General features: G+C 43.8%; 1 protein-coding gene across 5 annotated transcripts in view; it reads left to right on the top strand.

The window, feature by feature from the left end:
• The window catches only part of LOC119179555 (Aminoadipate-semialdehyde dehydrogenase), a 75094-nt gene that overhangs the window by 25052 nt on the left and 27671 nt on the right, over positions 1 to 22371 (top strand). For 2 of the 5 annotated variants that reach the window (XM_075882101.1, XM_075882100.1), the window contains exons 4-6: positions 6898 to 7021; positions 7530 to 7750; positions 16842 to 17031. In XM_075882101.1, the coding sequence (XP_075738216.1) occupies positions 6898 to 7021; positions 7530 to 7750; positions 16842 to 17031 (535 nt within the window). Of the gene's footprint in view, positions 1 to 5726; positions 5907 to 5979; positions 6590 to 6897; positions 7022 to 7529; positions 7751 to 16841; positions 17032 to 22371 lie in introns of those variants that run through there. The other 3 variants (XM_037430677.2, XM_037430669.2, XM_037430661.2) reach the window with 3 other exon arrangements.

Genomic DNA, 22371 nt, shown 5'->3' on the forward strand with positions numbered 1-22371 from the left:
TCCGAGTTCAGAACCACAAGAATAAAGTGAAACCAATCAGGATTGACGAAGTTAGAAAATTTCTTGGGATTATTCTCTACATGTCAGTTGTGTGTCTACCATTCAGGCGCATGTATTGGTCGCGACTGCTGCGTCAGGCACACGTTGCAGATTGCATGCCCCAAAACCGGTTCAATGAAATTATTTTACTCTTTCACGCCGCAAACAACGATGAGAAAAAGAAAGGACAAGATGGATATGATCGCCTCTACAGAGTGCGGCCTGTTTTGCAGCGCCTCAACAAAAACTTCTTGAATGCCGCTGAGATAAAACCATGTCTCGCAGTGGATGAAATTATTATACCTTTCAAAGGTAGACACAGCCTGAAAGTCTATATGATGAAAAAGCCAAAGAAATGGGGCTATAAAGTGTGGACACTCGCTGGTAGATGAGGCTATGTGTACAAATTTGAGTTGTACGGCGACAACCTTGTTTCTGGGCCGACAGGACTTCAGAATACAATCGGAGAAAGTGGAAAGATAGTTGTCCGTTTGACAGAGGGCTGCGCAGGAAAAGAAGTGTTCTGCGACAACTTTTTCGCATCGGCCGAGCTGCTCGCTGAAAAGAAGCTGCGTGGGTTGGGCTGCACTTCAACGCTCAGAAGCGGGAGGATTGGCCGTTGTCCACTGCAAAATGATAAAGAGCTAAAAGGCAACGGCCGTGGCTCATTTGATTTTCGACGTGAAAAAGAAGATGGCCTTGTGATCTGTCAGTGGTACGACAATCGAACCGTAACCATTGGTTCAAATAAGCACAGCGTGAACCCTGTGGGGTCCTGCCGCAGATATGACTGTAAGAACAAATCATTTGTTGAATTCCAGAGACCCAGCCTTGTGAGAGTGTACAATCAAAGTATGGGCGGCGTAGATAGGGCAGACCAGCTGCTTGCGTTCTACAGGAACGACCTCAAGACCAAGAAGTGGTATAAGAGAGTCGTATTCCACCTACTGGATCTAGCCATAGTGAACAGCTGGCTGCTGTATCGGGCCACTAAAGGATCATCTATGCAGCTCGCTCACTACAAGCTCCAAATCGCATTAGGTTTGATGAAGGCAGAGCAAGCCACATAAAATGCGAAAGAGCAGAGAGAATTCGGGTCTACCAGGCTCTCCAACAGGGCATCCGATATTCCTGGCGCAGTGAGGTATGACGGTGTCAATCATATGCCTGTAAAAATTTCTCAACCAAATGCCCAACGTTGCAAAATGCCAGAATGTAAACGGAAGACACGTATGCAATGCAAAAAGTGCCAAGTATACTTATGCATTGAGGTAGATGGACCCACGAACTGCTTCGAACGGTTTCGCCTAGTGTAACCGGTGTGCCTGGTGTCCACATATGTGGACACTCATTTTGTTCTATAAATAAAGCTATGAATTTCTAATTTTCTGCTTACTTCCTCTTTCGCAAGTGCTCTTGTCGCATATAAGCCAAAAATATTCTGTTTGCACAGCTGTATACATGAGAAACAAAGGGCTAAGCATTTTTGTGCTGAGCGCTTTATGCAATTTCTGGAGCTTGTTTGCATGAAATTTTGCAAGCCTGTGTTCACCAACTATACCCTGGGTGTGACGGACAAGCATGACGTTAGGAAGGCACTTCACTACAAGCTGTTGTCAAGGAAAGTTCTGAAACTATAAATTGTGTTGTGGCAGCTGCTTGACTCACTATTTTTAATTGCTGTATGAATCTCCAGAATGCCCACAAAATAAACATTAATGCTAAGAACACGGCAACAAGTGTTACTTCTGGGTTTTCACTTTAAAATCGTATTGTGTGAGGTATGTCGTAATATAAGGCTCCAGATTAGCCTTGATCAAATGCAATTCTTCAACCATGGCTATCGATATTGCGTACCGGCAGGAAACCTGCCGGCGTGCAAGATTACGAAGCGTATTTGCATTTGAAGTTCATCAAAGTGCTACTAAGTGGCCACGAATCCAACCTGCAGCTTCGTGCTTTGCAATTAACATAATGTCGCTAAACTTGGGATCGAGTGTTGCTCATGTATCGCTTTCTTTTCAAGAGGCCAGGCAGCTACAGGTGTGCTGGATTCGACTATGAAACCATGTGGTACTGGGACTTAAATATTTTTGCAGACAAGTATCGGCGTGAATACAGGACAGCGCGCACATAGAAAACGAGATACACAGTTCACATTCATACACTTATGTTTACCTTAATAAGGTATTTATAGTCCTTCATACTAGTGATAGAAAGGTTGTCTAAGACTATTAAAATGGTGCGTTCTTGCTCTTATGTCGAGGAAATTTATGCTTTTTGCGATGCTCGTAATGTGAGCAACAAGACTACACGTCGTATGCACTGGATGGATGGATGGATTGATGTGGCTGTACCTTTTAGATCGGGCGGCGGCTAACACTACCTAGCTGTAATACTTAGTGAACCACCAACTAGATTTATCTTTTTTTTTCCCTTGAAATAGTGAAGTATAGGGCTGGTACTATGCAGTGAAGGGTTTAATTTTCACTCGTGCCTTGACTTTAGCCACCAATCAGATAACCTCCTTCTAGTTAAGTCTACCCGCTTAAAGTCTATTTAGCCCTCCCTGTCTCTAAACCCCAGTGCTTTGAAAAAAAAACTGCGCCATCACCCTGAACTGTAGGGTGAAGCCCTTTACTGAATATCATCAAGTGTTCGGCAGTTTCCTCCTCCTCTCCACATGCACTGCATACTGTGTCTACCCCTTCGTATTTGGCTCGATATGTCTTGGTTCGCAATACCCCCGTCCTGGCCTCAAACAGTAAAAAACTACCCCTAGTATTATCATAGAGTCTTTCCTTGGCAATTTCCTGCTTGAAAGTTCGATAGATCTCTAGTGCGGACTTCTTAATCCTGCCAATTCTCCACATGTCAGTCTCCATTTCCATCACTTTCTTCTTAACCCGTAGTTCTTTTTGGTTTAGCCCCCTGCTGTTTTTGAAGTATTTACCAGTCAATTTTCTGGTTCGCTTCCTCCATTTTGTATAGACATTCTTCATGTACAAGTAGCTGACAACCTTCCTAGCCCAACGCTCCTTCCCCATTTCTCTCAATTGCTTCTCAAGTTTTATCTTGCTGCTAGCTTCCCTACCCTCAAATGATGTCCATCCCATGTCACCTTGTACTCCCTGATTTGGTGTATTCCCGTGAGCTCCTAAAGCAAGCCTACCTATTCCACGTTGCTTAATTTCTAATCTTGCTTGAACTTCTGATCTCATGCACAAGACCACATTGCCGAACGTCAGCCCAGGAACCATGACCCATTTCCATATTCCTCTCACAACATCTCACCTATTGCAATTCCACAGTGCCCTATTTTTAATCACTGCTGCATTCCTGTTACCTTTAGTTGTCACGTATATTTCGTGTTCCCTTAGGTACTCGGTCCCATTGCTTATCCATACGCCCATATATTTGTATTTATCTGTTATCTCTAGCTTGACTTCCTGTATCCTAAGCTCACAACCGTCATTATCATTAAAAATCATGATCTCCCTCTTTACCACAGATGTCCATCAATCTCTGCAAATCTTTCTTGTTGTTGGCCATTAGCACTATATCATCTGCGTACATTAATGCTTATAGTGCCTGATCAATAAGTTTTCCTTGTTTGACAAAAGAGAGGTTGAAGCCAAGTCCACTTCCCTCTAATTTGGCCTCTAATACTTGTAGGTACGTCATGAATAACAAGGATGACAAAGGACACCCCTGCCTAAGCCCCCGTTTCACCTCTGTGGGCTTGGATACCTGTTTTTCTCACTTTATAACTACCTTGTTACTTTTATAGATTTCTTGTAAAAGATTAGTGACTCCATCTTCCACACCTAGTGTGTCCAGTATTCCCCACAAGTCCTCTTGAACCACGCTATCGTACGCTCCCTTCATATCCAAAAATGCTAGCCACAGGGGGCTGAGTTCCTTTTCTGCTATTTCGATGCACTGCGTCAGTGAGAACATATTGTCTTACAACCTTCTGTGTTTCCGAAACCCATTCCGCAGTTCCCCCAGCACCCCCTCTTCCTCTATCCATGCCTGCAGTCTTTCCTTCATAATCTGCATCGCCAGTCTGAGACCACTGATACTGTTATAGGACGGTAGTTGTTTATGTGAGCTTTGTCCCCCTTTCCTTTATAGATCATACTCATCCTGCTAAGCTTTCATCCATAGGGAACTTCACCATCGATTATAGTTATGCTTACTGCCTTTCATTGGGTCCGAAATCTGTGCAGACTTCAGACCCAATGTCTTTATCAGCATAATTGGAATGCCATCTGGGCCTGTTGATGTACTACTTGGAACCCTCTTCTCAGCCCTTTCCCTCTCTCATTGTGAAAATGAAGCCAGTGTGCCACTTGATCCATCCTTGTCTATTGTGGTGCATAAGGCACTCTTTTGTTCAAATTTTTCTGTCACCCTTGTTCTTAAATATTCAATAGCTTCGTCCCCTTCTAGCCTACCACCGTGAGCTGTAGTTATAAGCATCTGCTCTTGGCTTGTTTCATTTCTCAGGGAGTTCAGATGGTTCCAAAATTTCGCAGCTGCCTTTCTGTCCTTTTTATGTACTTCTGCCAGCCGCTGAGAACCCTTTCTTCTCGTCTTTTCATTGATCAGGAGGGATGCTTCCCTTCTAGACCTAAGAAAGATGTCCCATTTTCTTTCAACATCATCTATCGGTTCACCTCGCTGCTTAGCATGTCTGTGTTCGCTAGAGGCTTCCTGACGTTTTGCTATGGTTTTCTTAACTTCCTCATGCCACTGGATGGATGGATGGATAGATGGATATGGCTGTACCCTTTAAATCGGGCGGTGGCTAGCGCCACTAAGCCGTAATACTTAATGAATTAAAAACTATATTGATTTTTTTTCCTTAAATAGTGAGGTTGAGGATTTTTACTTTGCAGTGAAAGGTTTAATTTTCACTCGTGCCGTGACTTTAGCCACCAATCAGATAACCTCCTTCTAGTTCATTCTACCCGCTTAAAGTCAATTTTGCCTTCCCTGTGCTTTGAAAAACTCTGCGCCATCAGCCTGAACTACAAGGTGAAGCCCTTTACAGAACGTTATCAAGTGTTTGGCAGTTTCTTCTTCCTCTCCACACGCACTGCATACCGTGTCTACCCCTTCGTATTTGGCCCGATATGTCTTTGTTCGCAATACTCCCGTCCAGGCCTCAAATAGTAAAGAACTACCCCAAGTATTATCATAGATCCTTTCCTTGGCAATTTCCTGCTTAAAAGTTCGATAGATCTCTAGTGCAGACTTCTTAATCATGCCAATTCTCCACATATCGGTCTCAGCTTCCTTCACCTTCTTAACCGATAATTCTTTTTGGTTTGGCCCCCTGCTGTTTTCCAAGTATTTACAACCGATACTTCTTTTTGGTTTGGCCCCCTGCTGTTTTCCAAGTATTTACCAGTCAATTTTCTGGTTCGCTTCTTCCATTTCGTATCGATATCCTTCATGTACAAGTAGCTGAATACCTTCCTAGCCCAACGCTTCTGCCCCATTTCTCTCAATCGCTTCTCAAATTTATCTTTCCAGGGCTGCAGGCGCCCTCTGTCGGCTGAGCGTGAACTAGACGCGACGGTGCGACAGAAGTTTGAAAATTGAGCAGGCACAGAAGTATATAGGAGGCTATGATATATATATAAAAGCATGGAGAAAGAAATGTATAAAAAGCACCTTCCTTTGTGATAAAAGGCGATGCCCATGGGCGTGCGCACGGGTGGTGGGGATGATAATGGTTATAGAAGATGAAGAAGGCGTAATTTCTGCAGCCCGGTGGAAGCGCTTCCCACTTAACCCAGAAAGTGAGCCCCTGGCACGCCCTGATCCTAAACAGTGCCGCATGCTAGCTACGAATGGTATTGGTACATCGCGTCATTTTCTTTCTTTGTAAAGGTTTATGACAAACATTATGGCTCAAAAGACATACAGTCGAAACCCCTGCATTTTCATTAAAGCGTTTGAAAAAAAGAAGGCGTTGACCGCAGTGTACTACAAGTGGTAGGTGCACAGAACACATATACACTACCATTACACTGCAGCGTTGACTGAACCGCCTTTTAATTATCATCATCATAGTACTTTCGCATTCGTTTGTTTTGGTCACGTGACCTCAAACGCGTCGCACATGCTCATGACCAATGTTGACGCGGCTGGCACAGGCGAACACAAATTGTAATGCACAACCTTTTACGCAACAGACCGCTTGGTTCCTCTTTCCTATGGCACACTGGAGGATCGCGAAGGTTTTTTGAAGCAGAATGCCTACTTAGCGCCTGCAAATGACTCAAAAAAGTGAACCTACCTCTGTGGCTCGGGGCATGTCGACATTGCACGATTGTTTCAATGCAACCGTTGAACAGTATCCAACGAGGACTGCTGTTGTGTACGATGACGGCAGCAATAAGACACTTCTGACGTACTCTGAGCTGTCGCGACGCTCAGATGAGCTTTCTGCATTAATCAACAGTCACGGTGTGTCCCGGGCTACCGTAGCATGTTTGTGCGAGGCTTCTACGAACACCTTGGATCTCCTTCTAGGGTATGTGTGTAGTGTCGACAGTTTTCCTTGGCCAGGGCTGAATGCCGGTAAACTGCGGTAGCTCGCTCAGTACCAGATTATAATCAAAACACTGTTCACAACTTGCATTGCAACGAAAACCCCGCGTTCGTTGTGAAACTTGCAGAAAGTTCGTCAGAGTTACTTGGTTGTTATCGCACGAGCGGCAGAATTGCACGTAGCGTTTAAGTGGCTCGACGATTGCGTCGAGACCTGTGCGCCCCCGATGCTCCCTAAAAACCTCGTTGCGAGTGACAACTGCCCTTACTTCCCTTTTTTCTCTCCAACAGGGTACTGAAGGCTTCCTGTGCTTTCACTTTCCCGAGGACCAACTGCCCTGAAAAGTGCATTAAAGCACTTGTGGATACGAAAACTCGAGTTTATTTAGTAGCAGAAAAATCATTGTATGATCAGGTATGGTATGCAATCTTCTCGCCTTTCTTAACTAGGCGCGTGAATAATTTGAAGTGGCTGTGCATAGTGCCGTTGTACACACAGCACGTGTGGGTCACACAGATGCACCCTAGCCTGCTAGAGTCTGTGATGAAGAAACTCTGTAAAGTGAATGCTGCTATGTGTTGCCCCAAATCGCACTTTTGTCAATTGTAAAAAAATTGAAGCGCATTCTAGCCAGTCTTTGAATATAGTTGTGAGGCTGAGTTACCTTCATTCTGACGATGTGTATGTTCTCGTCTGATGTAAATTGACTTCCCGTGCATTTGTTTATTTCAATTTGTGCATCCACCGCTCAAATACTTTTATTAGGCAATTTTGTAGTTCATATACATTTGCTAATTAGTGTACATTTACCTTGATAATGTGTCATTTGATTTCTGCATGCTTTTTACCCTCTTTTATATTACTGAATAAGGGTCATCGTGGTTCGTTATTGTTATAAAAAGCTTTTCTTTTTCTTTTCCAGCACCGTCTTGCAACAAACGATGAGTGGTCGGAACTTGATGCTTTATGGGAAAGCAAATTTGTATTTGCAAGTCATCGTAGCAATGCAGGAAAACAGTCTGACCAATCAGCATTGTTTGAGCCGCTGATGGCATACATCATGTTCACATCTGGAACAACAGGGGACCAAAAGGTGGTCAGAGTTCCACATGAGTGTGCCCTGATGAATGTCCGACACTTACGGTAATTATGTGCTTACTATCAGGGCCTTCTTTCATGTATATGCAAGACAAATATTTTTCTAACTTAGCTACTGTGAGCATTATTTTTTCCTATTATCTATAATTATTCGAGTCCATGTTCATGGGCACCTGTTTCAACACTTTGGTGTCCCTGACAGTGTTCTTTGTCATGTCGCACTGCACTTAACTCGCTGGATGGCTTTCAGACTGAACTTGAAAGCAAAAACAGATTTATGCTCTGTCAGAAATTTTTATATTTCATTCAAAAGGCTTAGCAGCCACAATCAGGTTTCTACTTAGTATGAGCAATTGAGGCTTGTTTAAGGTATTTGTGTAGGTATTTTACAGGAAAGCTGTATACCTTTCGCTGGTAGGAAAATCTTTATGAGCTGGGTTGGTGACAATTGGTTTAAGATTTTAGGAAATAGACTTTTCAGTACCTTCACAAACGTGTGTATATATGAGTGCTTGAGTAAAGTATGACTGGACTTGGTAGAAGCTTTTTCCTGCTGCACGGTCATCCTTAAACAGACTTGTCATAATTATGCTGGGTAAATCGCGACCGAAATTCTCTTATGCAGTTGGATGCTGTTGTTAGCACGCCCAACTCCAGTGAGCTTGCACATGTCAAATGTGATGAAGAAGCAGTAATCAAAAGGCACTTAAAAGAACGAGAATCAAATAAGAATTTTTCTATTCCTTCTTTTTTTTTTTTTTTGCTAATGACTGCTTGATACATGCCTGCTTGCAATATCCTTTGCATTTAGACATGTCAAGTTGCTCCCACTGAAATATTCCTTCAGGGTTTTGTTTCACTTCATCAATTGCAAACTTATCATCTATCACGGTGTAACTTGTGTAGCTCAAAAAAAGACATGGACTAAGAAAGTGACAACAGGACGAAGCACTTGATTTTAGGAGAATGCTCATTAAACAAAGGCGCAACATATACATTGATCAGTCCGTGCACGCGCTAAGAGTCCTGGCTAAACCAGCAAAGCAGGATCAAATGCAAAGATAAGTAATGTGCAGGAGCTGATTGACTGTTAAAATGCTATAAATTGACACATGCGTAGCCATGGCACTGAGCTTTGTTTTAGAATGCAAGCACTTTTTCCGTTAGGTGAATTTATGCTGCGCTGATACAAGAAGCTCCCCGTGGAAAAATACGCACTTAGGCTAGCCAGACGTGTACAGGGAACAGGCAGAGACAAAAATACACCACCATCCCAGTAACAATGCCAGAATTACCCGCTCGTTTCCGGCGGCTCTCCGTCGCTCCTTTCTAGTTCCTCTCCTTCTTCTGCTTCTTGTTGTCTGTTGCTACCTCGTTCGCCCATTTGTCTCTTTTTTTTGGAGGGTCTTTAAACTGTGAGGGTGACCCTCTGCTACGGGAACTTGTATCATTTCACTTACATCCTCCGAAGAAGGCTGGTCCACCAGCCGAAACTGTTAGGATTAAATAAATATTTTATTGTTTTGTTTCCTATACTGCACTATTCTCGCAGTTTATAACTTTTTTTACGGTAGCCGGAAGAAACTCTGATCATCTATTTCATCTATATATATATATATATATATATATATATATATATATATATATATATATATATATATATATATATATTCACAGACATGAGACTACACTATATGAACACCCGCCTATATGCGTTCGCGTGCTTATGGGGTAGTTACAGCTGAAGTTTGTTCACCCACAGTACGCTGCAGTACCGTGTTGGTCCGTCACCTCCCGAAAAAACCCCTCCCAAAGTTTTTTGTCAATCATTTTTGGCTCTCGTCGAAAGGGCAAGAAAAAGTAGGTTCACTACATTGGACATTGGCTACACGAAAACGCAACCTGTGTATGTTAATGAGCACCTTTGCCCGCGACTGAAGAAACTGCTCGGTATAACCATAGCGGAAAAATGGGAACTGAACTGGCACTTTGCGTGGGCTAAGGGTGGCAAAGTTTTCGCGCGGCAAATGGGAACATCACCCATTGTGCGGATTGCATGTGAATCTGACCTAGAAAAGATGTTCGATCAAACATCTACTAGCTAATCACACTCTTGTGGGGGGTGCTTTCTGCGTACCATTTGCTTTTTGTGATAACTATGCTTCATAAACTGGATGTTGCAATTCATGGCAACTACCTGAAATTGTTACATTGCAATGCGCAGTCTGCAAGAAATAAATTCGATCAGTTGACTTTGTTTTTTGATGCATTTAGTTTTAAGTTTGATGTAATAATGTTATCAGAAACTTGGTATAAATATGGCGACGACATTCTTTGCGTTCCCGGATGTCAATTTTTCTTCTTAAACAGGGCAACACGTCGTGACGGAGGCGTGCTACAGCTGGTAGCAAGTGAACTGTTGTGCACGATGCTACCAGAATTCTCTCTTATAACTCTAGACTACGAAGTTTTAAAGCCTGCAATGTAGAAAATATCTTTTCGCTGTTTTGTACTGTCCACCAAATGAAAATACCGACGCATGGTTTCTTTTCCTCGACAGGTTGCTAAGTTTCATCTGCCTAAACGACCTATACCTCGCAATATGTGGTAACTTCAACATTAACCTTTTGCAAAATAACAAACATGTGTGTGATCTGCAACTTTTCTTCAGTCATATCATTGTATAAATGTGATAAGAACACCTACGTGCCTTAGCAACACTATCGATAGCCTCCTTGACCTTTTCATAACAAACTTTACTAATGAAGACACGAAAGCAGGTAGTATTGTAGCGGACATGGGTGATCATTTGCCAATCTATATGTTCTGTCCATTGAATGCAGCTTCTGGGGGTGCTCGTCACTCTAAGACTTTTGTTGTCCAGGAAATAAATTTTAAAACGCTAAGCATGTTCCTTAATGAAATTGTAAATGTAGATTGGACAACCGTGTTTTAGTGTACTGACCCTGATAGAGAATATACCACATTGTTACACATTTTAAAAGGTGTTTATGAGGAGTGTTTCAAATTTAAAATTTTGCCAAAATGTGCGAAAAGTCGCAAACCTTAGGTTTGCAACTTTTCTCGCTATATTAATGCTTTGTCAAAACAAGGGACCCAAGTAAGTTTACGGCATTAAAGAAGTATTGCAACCAGGTAACTAAGTTCTTAAGACATTCTCAGAAAGTTTACTATGAAACTTTTCCAGTCAAATAGGCAGTTGAAGCGACTTACTTTAGCCCGAAATCAGCCAGTTAAACCGCAACAACCACCAGAATGATGAGCTTCAGCTAACCACAACAATAACCAGAATGATCAGCTTCTGCTAATACATAATGAAAGGACCCTAAGAGGAGTAGAGCTTGCAGATAAGTTTAATGGTTACCTTACAAGTTTAGAAAAAAGCAATTTTAATATTGCCGCAACAGAATTTCTACGTCCGCGTAATGCTCATACGGCTTTTTTTCCACCCACAACTGCAGGCGAAGTCTTTCAAAGTTTTATGTCCTTAAAAAACAGCAAGGCATGTAACATAAATGGGTTACAGATAAGACTGATAAAGTTAGTGGCTGACATCTTATCACCTGCACCTACTCACATTTTTAACCTTTCAATATCTACTGGAACCTTTCCTCAGAAAATGCAATGTGCAAAAGTTAGCGTTATTTTCAAATCTGGTGACAAAAGTGTATTCTCGAGTTATCGACCAGTGTCCATTCTTCCTGTTATATCAAAAGGATTAGAACAAATTGTTTGCAAGAGAATTACAGCTTTCTGTGATAAACACTTGATCATAACGGTGCAACAATATGGTTTTCATGAAGAAATTTCCACAGAGCTAGCCCTACTAAAAAAAAAGGAGGCAATCTCGAAGAGTTTTGAAAATAAACAATTTCTGTTGAGTATCTTTGTTGACTATTCTAAGGCCTTCAACCATTTGAATCACTGCACATTATTTATAAAACTAGAGTATTACGGATTTCGTGGCACTCCTCTTACATTATTAATAATGTATTTAAAGCACAGAAAGCAATGCGTTGTCATTATGTCGGAACATTCTGCAGTGAAAGAAATAACTCAAGAAATACCACAAGGTAGCATACTGGTGCCCATTCTATTCAACATTTATATTGATGACATAACAAACATTTATAATGGTGCTAACTTCACAGTTTATGCAGATGACACTAGCATTTTTGGGAGGTAAAATGACATAAACACTCTCTTGGTCATCACTAATACTGCACTAAAGCACTTGGCCGAATGGCGCTCCATTAACTCACTAAAACTGAATACTTAAAAAACAGAGCCGGTCCTTTTCACCCCACCAGAATGACGTGATTTTAAAGATTTCAGAGTAGAGCTTGAGTCTAATTGCATAAAACTTGCATCAAACGTCGAAACCTTGGGAGTTGTTTTTAATAATAACCTTCCTTGGAATGATCATTTTGATTATATCGTCACACGTTTAGCGAAAGCCTGTGGGGTGCTCCGTAGACTGTGCTATACTTTATCGCAGAGCGTTAAACTCATGATTTATAATAGCCTATTTTCCCCTGCATTTAACGTATTGTCACTTAGTATGAGGTGTAGGGGGTCTGCCCTATGTACGGCTGACGCAGAAGCCTAAGTCTTAGGGCCGCTCGCAAGCCCAGCAATGCACGAGTCATGAAAGTAGCGAAGAAGTGCTCCCCTCAACTTGCGCGGTATCGCGATTTTGACTCACTTGTGTCATCGTCAGATGAAATGTACCTCAGCAGGACGCCATCAGAATCGAGCAGATATGAATCCAGTGCGCTCACAGCTTTACCAGCTGTTGCCGAGCACTCCGCACCAACAGCAATACCAGCTGACCCCTTGTGCGCGATGGCCTCACTACCACCCGGCTCCCAGAGCCCATCGAACACCTTTTGACAAAATGGATCTTTCTGCTGAGCTTCTAACAGTTCCCTTCTGCTGAAAACAATCTCTGCGCTAATGACAGCCTCTAAGTGGTTCATGCTCTTACCTTGAACTAACGTTTGCTCCGCTGTTTGGGTTATCGCGAGTGTCTCGCTCTCAGTTTGTTCCAAATTAGTCGCGTGTCTTGCCTCGTGTCAGACTGGAGCACGCGACAGTGCGTTGGCCGCGGCATTGTTCTTGCCCTTGCGGTAGCGAACGGTAAAGTCGTGACGCTGCAGCAGCAATGCCCAATGTGCCAGGCGGCCACTTAGTTCATTCAAGCGTCTCAACCTCGTAAGTGCCATGTGGTCAGTCTCAATCACGAACGCAACTCCGTCTATGTAAAAGTCAAACTTACGGAGAGCAAAAACCATCACCCGACACTCTTTCTCGGTTGCCGAGTAGTTGCTCTCCGCCTGCGTCAACGTGTGGCTCGCGTATGCAATCGGTCGGAGGGAACCTCCATGCTCCTGAAGCAGAATTGCTCCCAAGCCCAGGTCGCTTGCATCTGTGTGAATCACAAACATCCTGTTCAAATTAGGTAGCTGCAGCTGAGCCGTGTTGGCCAGCAACTTCATGAGGCGACGCAATGCGGCCTCCTTCTCTTGGCTCCAAGCCCAACGCTCGCCTCTCCTCAAGACTTTCGTCAAAAACACCTGCACTGCCGCGCAGTCTGGAATGAATTGGCGATAAAATTTCACCATCCCTAGAAAGCGCCTGAGCTCACCGATATTACTCGGCGATGGATAGCTGACTATCGCTTCAAGCTTACCCTTATCCAGCAAAACGCGACCCTTGTCAAGTGTAAATCCTAATAATGTTATTCGGGTCGCCACTGTCTGAGCTTTGTTTGGGTTCAGAGTGATGCCTGCCGACCTCAGCCTTTCTAGAACATCTCTCAAGTGGCGCAAGTGCTCTTCGAACGTTTTCGAGTAAACCACTATGTCGTCTAGATATGCGAGTGCGTGCTGCCACTTTGCATCTCCTAAAACAGGGTCAATTAGCCTCTGATACGTAGTGGGAGAGCCCACCAAGCCGAAAAACATTCTTCTGAATTGGAAAAGTCCCCTGTGGCACGTGAAAGCTGACTTCTCTTTATCCCGCTCGTCCATCTCAACGTGAAAATATCCACGGCTAGCATCGAGCGTAGTGAAGTACATCGCCTCGCCTAGGTTGGATACTAGCGATAAAATGGAGAGAAGGGGGTACTCGTCCTTCTTCGTAACCTTGGCCGGTGTCAGAGAGGACAAAACTGGCCGTCCGCACGCCAGTTTTGTCCACTGACCCAGTTTCTCTCTCCCTGACGAGAATAATATTTTTTCTCGCTGAGGAAAAGGAAACTCGTTTCGCGCGCTGGGAAAGGGAGAATCGCAGTGCCGGCTGTGGGGGTTGCCGCAACTAGGCTTTCGCGCTGCCATAAAAAGGGAAGGGGAGGCTGGCCGCGCGTGCTCCCCAACAAAGGTGACACTACAAAAGTCAATTTACATAGGTTTAGTATTCTTCAAGAAAAAAGCAGTTCGCTTCGTAGCAAATAATCTGTATAACACCCATACTGGAGAGCTATTTTCAACCCTTGGGATCTGCCCATTTGCGAATTTCTATAATCTCACCCTCGTTTTAAATTCCAAAAGATACTTCCGAAGTAACAACTTCAGTTTCCTGTTGTCATGCAATATGACTATACCCAAAGCTATTTCATACAACATAAGGGAAAGAAACCAGTGGCTCATGCCTTTTTGTGCACGAAATATGGTATGAGCAGCCTGTCATACCCTGTGCCATGCTTTTTCAATTAATTTGAAAGAAATGGCATTCGCATAGAAAATTCATCTCAAAATGCAATCAGGCGGTATGTACTTGGGCACTTGTCTTCGGGGCAGTAGTGCGCGTTATGCTGTTGCTATAAAACAGTTTTTCAGTTACATGTTTTGTTCTTAAATTATCAGTTTTCTCGAAGTTGATTTTATCAAGTGCTTCTTTTTTGTATCAGCACAGTTATGATGTTTATATATGAATGCTTAATAGTCCATACAGCGTATAAAAATTTGTCCCATTTGTGTGAAATAATCTGTGCACAGTCATTACTGTTCATTATGTCCACTTTCGTGATGCACTATTTTACATTTTCTGTTTTGTGCAACCGAACATTGTGCATCATAATTTTCATGTATTACTTGTGATATATATCTTTACTTCTGTTGCTACTCTGCTATATATGAGGACCAGAAACGTTTAGTGGAAATGTAGAACAAGAGATGTTTGTAATGATAGTACGTTGTTTTCTATGGCTGTCAGGAATTGGGGCAAGAAGCTTTGTCAAGCTGTTTGATAGCAGCTTTTTGTTGTTCATTATCTTGCTGTAACAAATGCCAAATAAACTGATTGATTGATTGATTGATTTAAGATGCTCAAGGCTGTTATTTAGGCACCTGCCGCTTTTTTCGATGTATTTCTTTCCGCATGATAGTGTGAAAAAATGCAAGGCACTTTTTCAACACGAAACAAAAGGGTTTCTATGTTTTGCGACTCATGAAAAGCAGGTTGATTTGTAGCTTGCCATACAAAGCTTTGTAGGTTTGTTTGGTGTGGTTCATCATCATCATCATCATCAGCCTTACTATGTCGACTGCAGGACAAAGGCCTCTCCCATGTTTCGCCAGTTAACCCAGTCCTGTGCTTTGCTGCTGCCAATTTATACCCGCAAATTTCTTAATCTCATCTGCCCACCTAATCTTCTGTCTCCCCCTAACCCCCTTTCCTTCTCTGGGAATCCAGTTAGTTACCCTTAATGACCAGCGGTTATCCTGTGTACGCGCTACATGCCCGGCCCATGTCCATTTCCTCTTCTTAATTTCAACTATGATATCCTTCACCCCTGTTTGTTCCCTAATTCACTGGTGTTGGTGTGGATAATGCCAATCTTATGTTTGCCTTGTTGGCTACCTTCTTGAGACGGTGCATTATGTCATGTTTGTAGCGGATAAGAAAGATGTTTTTCTAGCTTATGTGATCACTGGTAACACCTGAGGCTTTTTGCATGTTCCGTCTGACTGTCCTTAAAGTCCCTCAGCTACTGAAGTGATGACACACTGGGGTTAGCTTGCTGTGATCAAACAATTTGTTTGGGCAAGAAGGCTGGGCTCACTTGCATGCAAATGAGATTTACTTAAAGCATTTCTTAGGATAAGTTTGGTGATCTCTAGTTTAACAAGCTTAGAATGGCTTGTTGAGAAAGGCAGTAAAGGCTTGCTGCTGTGTGGTGTCTGCTGCCAGCAGATCTGCTCAAATGTGAACTTGAGCTTTTGGTCAAGAAACCTTGAGGAGCTTTTCTGTGGTGCTTCATGTGTGATTAGCGATGAATTTAAACTCTCGGTAAACATTTCAAGAGTCTGATCCATACCAGTCTTAATTTGAACTAGTGTCGAAGTCTTCCTTAGAGCCCACCATTACAACCAAATAGTCGTCAACATCAGAATGTTTACAGCACTGGAACCACTGAGCTTGCATATAATGTCTCGATCCTTTTTTTGTTTTGCATGAAATAAGTCGCTCAAAATGGGAGCTACATATTGAAGAACTGATACATACATCATGTTTTTGGAAAGAAATGTTGTCTTCCCAAGAAGAGAAGGTAGACTTCAGTTGAAAGAACAAAAATCAGTTAGCGCATTTAGCTGTCATCACTTTTTTGTCCATGCCTTTTTTTTTGTGTATCACAAGGTTCATCTTGTGTCACCACCAGCAAGCCCATTCTTTCATCCTTTCACTTTAATCAGTTGTACATAGTTGTATTGGATGCACTGCAAGGCATTTGGTGCACAAAGAATAACTAATCAATTTCTTAAGCATTAAGTGAAAATATGCAGAGGTTTCTCTCTGTTTGTCCAACAGGCATAGTCTTTCAGGCATAAATGTGAAGCAGCACCAAATAACTAAAACTTACCCAGGATGCCCTGAAATCCAAGATTATAACAACTGTAATGCTGAGCAAGTATTGAAGTGAATGCAGGAGGTACCAGAGATAGGAGATGTTTGTACTTATCATGGTACTGCTATGTTTCAAATTTCATATTGGTCTTTTTTATTATTGTAGAGTTGCTAGGCATTCATTGTTTCTTGTCAACAGATGCTTCATAGACGAGATGAAACATGGTTGCCCCCCCTCCCCCCCATGTCATTTTTATCTTTGTCACAGGTCCATCTTCAACATCTCGAAAGAAGACATAATATTTCAGGCAGCACCCATGACATTTGATCCCTGTGTCATAGAAATTTTTTTGGCTCTTACAACGGGTGCTCAGCTTCTTTTGACATCCGAGGCTGTCAAGTGCATTCCTCGAGCTGTTACACAACTCCTCGTTGATTACTCGGTCTCAGTTATTCAGGTATGTTCAGGCATGTCTCATTTGCACCTGCTAATCATCACAATTTCTCTGTGATATTTTTGTTATGGCAATTGAGATTGACTTGCTGCATATCTAAATGTGTTTATTCGACTTTGCGATCAGCACTCAGTGGCAGTGTGCAATGGCAAGAGTCGTGGCAGAGCACAAACACACAGCACGAGTAGCGTTCTGTCAGAAAAGAGTTGTAGAGGACGACTCACTAAAAGACGCTGGACAGGGTGACCCATTGCACAGTTCCAAGGCTTTAACAAACATATAATGTAGCTGTATACAATGCAGTCACTAGTAAAGCAACACAAAAGTACGAAACAGTGTCAGACCTGAAGTAAGTGAGAATGTGCTTTAATTAATGTGTCACCACTGTAAGTGGCAAGAACAGAAACAATATCAAATAATAGACGTCAGACTTACCAGGCAGCGCCACGCTGGGCATAACTGGGTAGTGCAAAGAGAGCCATCTGCAAGTGAATGTGCATAGGCTCTTTTGTTGGTGTTGAGACGTGGTTTCCTGAAAATAAGGGATCTGGCAAGCTGCTTTTGTCAGTGTCACAAAAATAGCTTCACAAAAATAGGAAGCTGATTGAAGTGAACTGCGAGTACACCGCGAAAGATGTTTCAGTTATATCGGCAAGCCGCGAGCGCAATTGAGGTACAAGCAAGCATGTCTCGGAGTTCAGCATCGCATGTCTTGGAGTTCGAGGCAATCACTCCAATGTATGTTCTGTAACGCCTAAATGCGTTAAATTTGTGCATACACATAATGCTAAAGCGATGAGGTGGATACATGAGCACTGCATTGTGTGATCAGTGGTGCGAAGCTCGCTTAATTCGGCATGAATGGCCCCGGCAATTATTGCAATTGCAGAAGCATTCTCCATCTATCTCTTGGCATCTGTGCATTGCACTCTTTTCTTATGCACATCCTAGAATTTTTTGTTGATGGTTGTCTTCCGTTTGTGTATACTGCAAATGGAAATACATGCATGTCCACTTTCTGGGTGTACAATGAAAGGCAAAGCCGAGGTGTCCGAGATAGACCAACGGCAAGAAAAACCTCATTGTGGTCATGAGACTCATGACCAATATTTCGTGATTTACCTCTATAACGTACTTGTTGACATTAGCTGGTTAAAGCCGGCCAGAACTTAAAGCCTTCAAAGCGTACGTGTGCGATGCTGTGGGATGACAACCACCTCTGATCTGATTATCGGTGGTCACGGCGTGTGCAATGTTTATTGTGCGCGTCATCAGTCTGTTGTTGCACAGCGTGCACTGCGGTCAGAGGCTTTGTTGAGCTTTAAAATCAAAATGACCATGGTTCTTCGTCAAGGCTACTCAAAACATTAACAGGAGACAGTGGCGTACCAACTCTTTTGCGAGTGGGGGGGCAAACCTACCTCACTCGTCAGCCGGAATGTATGTGCGTGTGCGTGTGTGTGTGTGAACGTAAATGCACTTTCACATAACTGCTTATTTAGTCCTGTGTAGTTTTTTAACGTCATGTTCTGGACGTTAGCATTACTTTGCCGAAAGACGACCAACGCAGACTCCTTGAGCTACTGGCCGAATTCCAAGACTTCTTTTTGACAACATCAAGAGTTGGCCGCACATCTCTAATCGAGCATCCAATAATTACCGAGGAAACGGCTAGACCTACTCACCAGAACCTTTGTGCTGTGGCTTCAAAAAAATGCAAAGCGATACAACAGCAGGCAGACAGAATGCTTGAAGATAACCTCATTCAGCCTTCGCGGAGCCCCTGGGTGTCACCTGTAGTCCTCGTTTAAAAAAAGGACGGCAGCCTGCGCTTCTGTGTGGATTACCGGAAGCTAAATAAGGTGACCAAGAAAGGCGCATATACACTACCGCGTATAGACGACTCTCTCGACAGACTTCAACATGCTCGATACTTCTCTTCAATAGACTTGCGGAGTGGATATTGGCAAATCGAGGTGGACTCGGAAGACTGCGAGAAGACCGCTTTTGTAACACCAGATGGGTTATATGAATTTAAGGTCTTGCCATTCGGTTTGTGCTCAGCACCTGCTACCTTTCAAAGACTCATGGATACTGTGCTTTCTGGGTTGAAGTGGAAAACCTGCTTGCTATATATGGATGACGTCTTAGTGTTCTCCGCAACGTTTGACGGGTACCTTGAAAGGCTTGAGGTGGTCTTACGAGCCATACAGTCCGCGGGCCTGACGTTGAAGCCTGAGAAGTTACACTTTTGTGACGAAGAGCTGCGACCGATAAAAAAGCTGTCAGACGCTTTCTCGGCCTCTGTGCATATTATCGACGATCTATCGCGGACTTCGCAGACATAACATCACAGTTAACTCACCTCACGAGAGAAGACGTCACCTTTGAGTGGAAGAACGAAGAGGAAGCTGCTTTTAACGATCTTCGCCAGCGACTACAAACACCTCCAGTCCTTGCCCACTTCGACGAGAGAGCTTCTACGATGCTTCACACCGATGCTAGCAATGTTGGTCTGGAAGCTGTGCTTGTGCAGCAGCAAGAGGGCACAGAAAGGGTAATCACTTCCGCAAGCAGAACGTTAACATGTGCTGAGGCTAATTAAGCCCACGACTGAGAAGAAATGTCTCGCCTTGGTATGGGCAGTTACAAAATTCCGTCCGTATTTACATGGCCGCCCCTTCAAAGTAATTAGCGACCACCACTCACTGTGTTGGTTAACAAATCTTAAAGACCCTACCGGCTGGTTAGCGCATTGGAGTCTCGGGCAGCAGGAGTTCGATATGGCAGTCGTACATAAGTCAGGGAAGTGACATATGGACGCTGACTGTCTGTCCCGTTCACCCATTGAGTCGGCAACCCTACCCGAGGAGAAGGAAACAGCATTTCTTGGTGTCCTCGACACGACCGCCATTGCGCAGCATCAACGTGACGACGCTGAGTTGTTTGGCTTGATTACCTACTTGGATGGCAGATCTCAGAAGGCACCAAGAGTGTTCGCAAGAGTGTTGTCATTGTTTTGTTTACGGGGCAAAAGAAATTTTTCGTCGACGGGATCTGACTATCTGCTCGTCATCCCAGCAGCCCTTCGCACTGAAGTACTCAAAGCATGCCACAACGAGGTTACCTCTGGCCACTTGGGTTGCACGAGAATGTTGGCCAGGGTACAGCAAATGTATTACTGGCCGAGACTAACCACAGCCCTGAAGCACCACGTTCGTACCTGTCTTGACTGCCAGCGATGCAAGTCACCACCGACTAAACCAGCTGGCCTCCTGCAACCCGTACAGATCCCAACGACATTATTCAACCAGATCGGCATGGACAGTTTGGGCCCACTCCCTACCTATACTGCAGGCAACCGATAGGTTATCGTTGCAATGGATTATCTGACCCGTTATGCCGAGACAAAGGCTGTCCGGAGAAGTATAGCAGCGGAGGTGGCAAGATTTTTCATCGAGAATATTGTACTGAGGCATGGTGCACCAACCGTCGTAATCACCGACAGGGAAACCGTATTTTGGACCATGTCTTGATGCTGACTGGAACGACGCATTGAAAGAGCACCGCCTACCACCCGCAAACGAACGGCTCGACAGAGCGACAGAGCAATACCACTGAAGACATGCTTTCGATGTACCTAGATGTTTAACACAAAAATTGGGATGAAATCTTGCCTTAGATAAAGTTTGCATACAACACGGTCAAGCAAGAAACAACCCGCATGACACCGTTCAGCCTCGTTCATGTACGGAAAGTGCGAACCATATTAAATGCAATGTTACCGCACGAAGGCGACGTCATCGTCCCGGACGCCGACATGTTTACGGAATGCGCAGAAGAAGCTAGGCAACTTGCACATTTACGGATCAGCCAGCAGCAAGAGTACGATGCGGGCCGCTACAATGCTTATTGCAGAACAGTCGTCTACCATACTGGCGACAAAGTATGGGTTTGGACACCGGTACGGAAATGAGGACTTTCCGAAAAGCTCTTGAGAATTACTTTGGACTGTACCTAGTGCTGCGACAACTGAGTGATGTCACTTACAAAGTTGTTCCTGACAGTTCGTGTAGTACAAGGCGTCGCCAGCACCATCCTGATCTCGTTCACGTAGTGCGCATGAAGCCTTACGTCAGCGAGTGATTGCATGAGACTTTCCTTGAAAAAAAGCAAAACATTACATACTTCGCATCGAGGCGATGCTCTTTTAGAGGGAGGCAAATGATGCTTGTCTACATGTGGACGAAAACGATGATGGGAGATCTAGTGGACACGAGGTAGTGGGCCTCCACCTTTACTCGAGACTGAAGACGACGATTTTGTGGCTCAGCTGTTGAGAACCCGCGGCTTTCGCTGTCTTAAGGTGTACCTGTGTTTTGTCCGCGTTGTACTGCGACAATATATATATATATATATATATATATATATATATTGTTACAGCAAGATGGCGCCAGTCCAGCATCAAACGAAAACTCACTTGATCCTCCTCTTTCATGTAGCCGTGTTTAGCGGCTGTTATGTATCATAACCCCCGGCGGTAGGGGCGCCGTCGTCCCGGTGCTAAATCTACGCAGATGATGTCGAAGGGGGGTAATAGGGCTTTAGCCGAGCCACGTTCTCACAGTCCCGTAAATTGGGGATGCGATCGCCGGGCTAATTCCAAGAGCCGAAGTATCGGCCCCCCCAAACCGCACCACGAAAGCGTGGACAATTTAGAAGTGGTCCTTTTTGGCGCGCCAGCGGACGCCGGCTGTGGCCCAAAGAACAAGTCAGAGCCGAGAGTTGATAAACAAACAAATTATATTCTCAATAATGGCAGATCGAAAACAATACACAAAAAAGCACACTCCACAATAGTTGCATACAATATGTCACCAATCAAACCAATCAATTAACGTACTACACAATACAATCAGCCACACTTGAAACAACGGACACGGACAACAATACGAGCTACAATGCAGTCGCATGCATTGAACAACCAAGACACTCAAGACTAAAGGGATAGAAAACCTATTCAGTCCAAAGTTCTTGGAACCAAAGTCTAGATGATACTCTTCCGAGAATCACTCACTCAAAGTCCAGCGTTGTTGTCGTTCCGCAGCTCTCGAAGTTTCTCTTCCAGGAAACTTCCCGTCTTCAATTGGCCACTCTCCCAACTTCAACTTCTTCGCCGGAACACGTTGGCTTCACACGCGCAGCTGTTGCCCCGCGTCTCCGCTCGATAGCGGTAAACACACACTCTTGCCGGTAGCTCGAGTCGTCACCCCTCAGGTGGAAATCCTCTTCACCTCCGGCCTCGTCCCTTCGGACCAAAAACTTCGCCGACTACACGGCGGA

Source organism: Rhipicephalus microplus, chromosome 2 (genome assembly GCF_043290135.1).
Source record: "Rhipicephalus microplus isolate Deutch F79 chromosome 2, USDA_Rmic, whole genome shotgun sequence".
Lineage (NCBI taxonomy): Eukaryota > Metazoa > Arthropoda > Arachnida > Ixodida > Ixodidae > Rhipicephalus > Rhipicephalus microplus.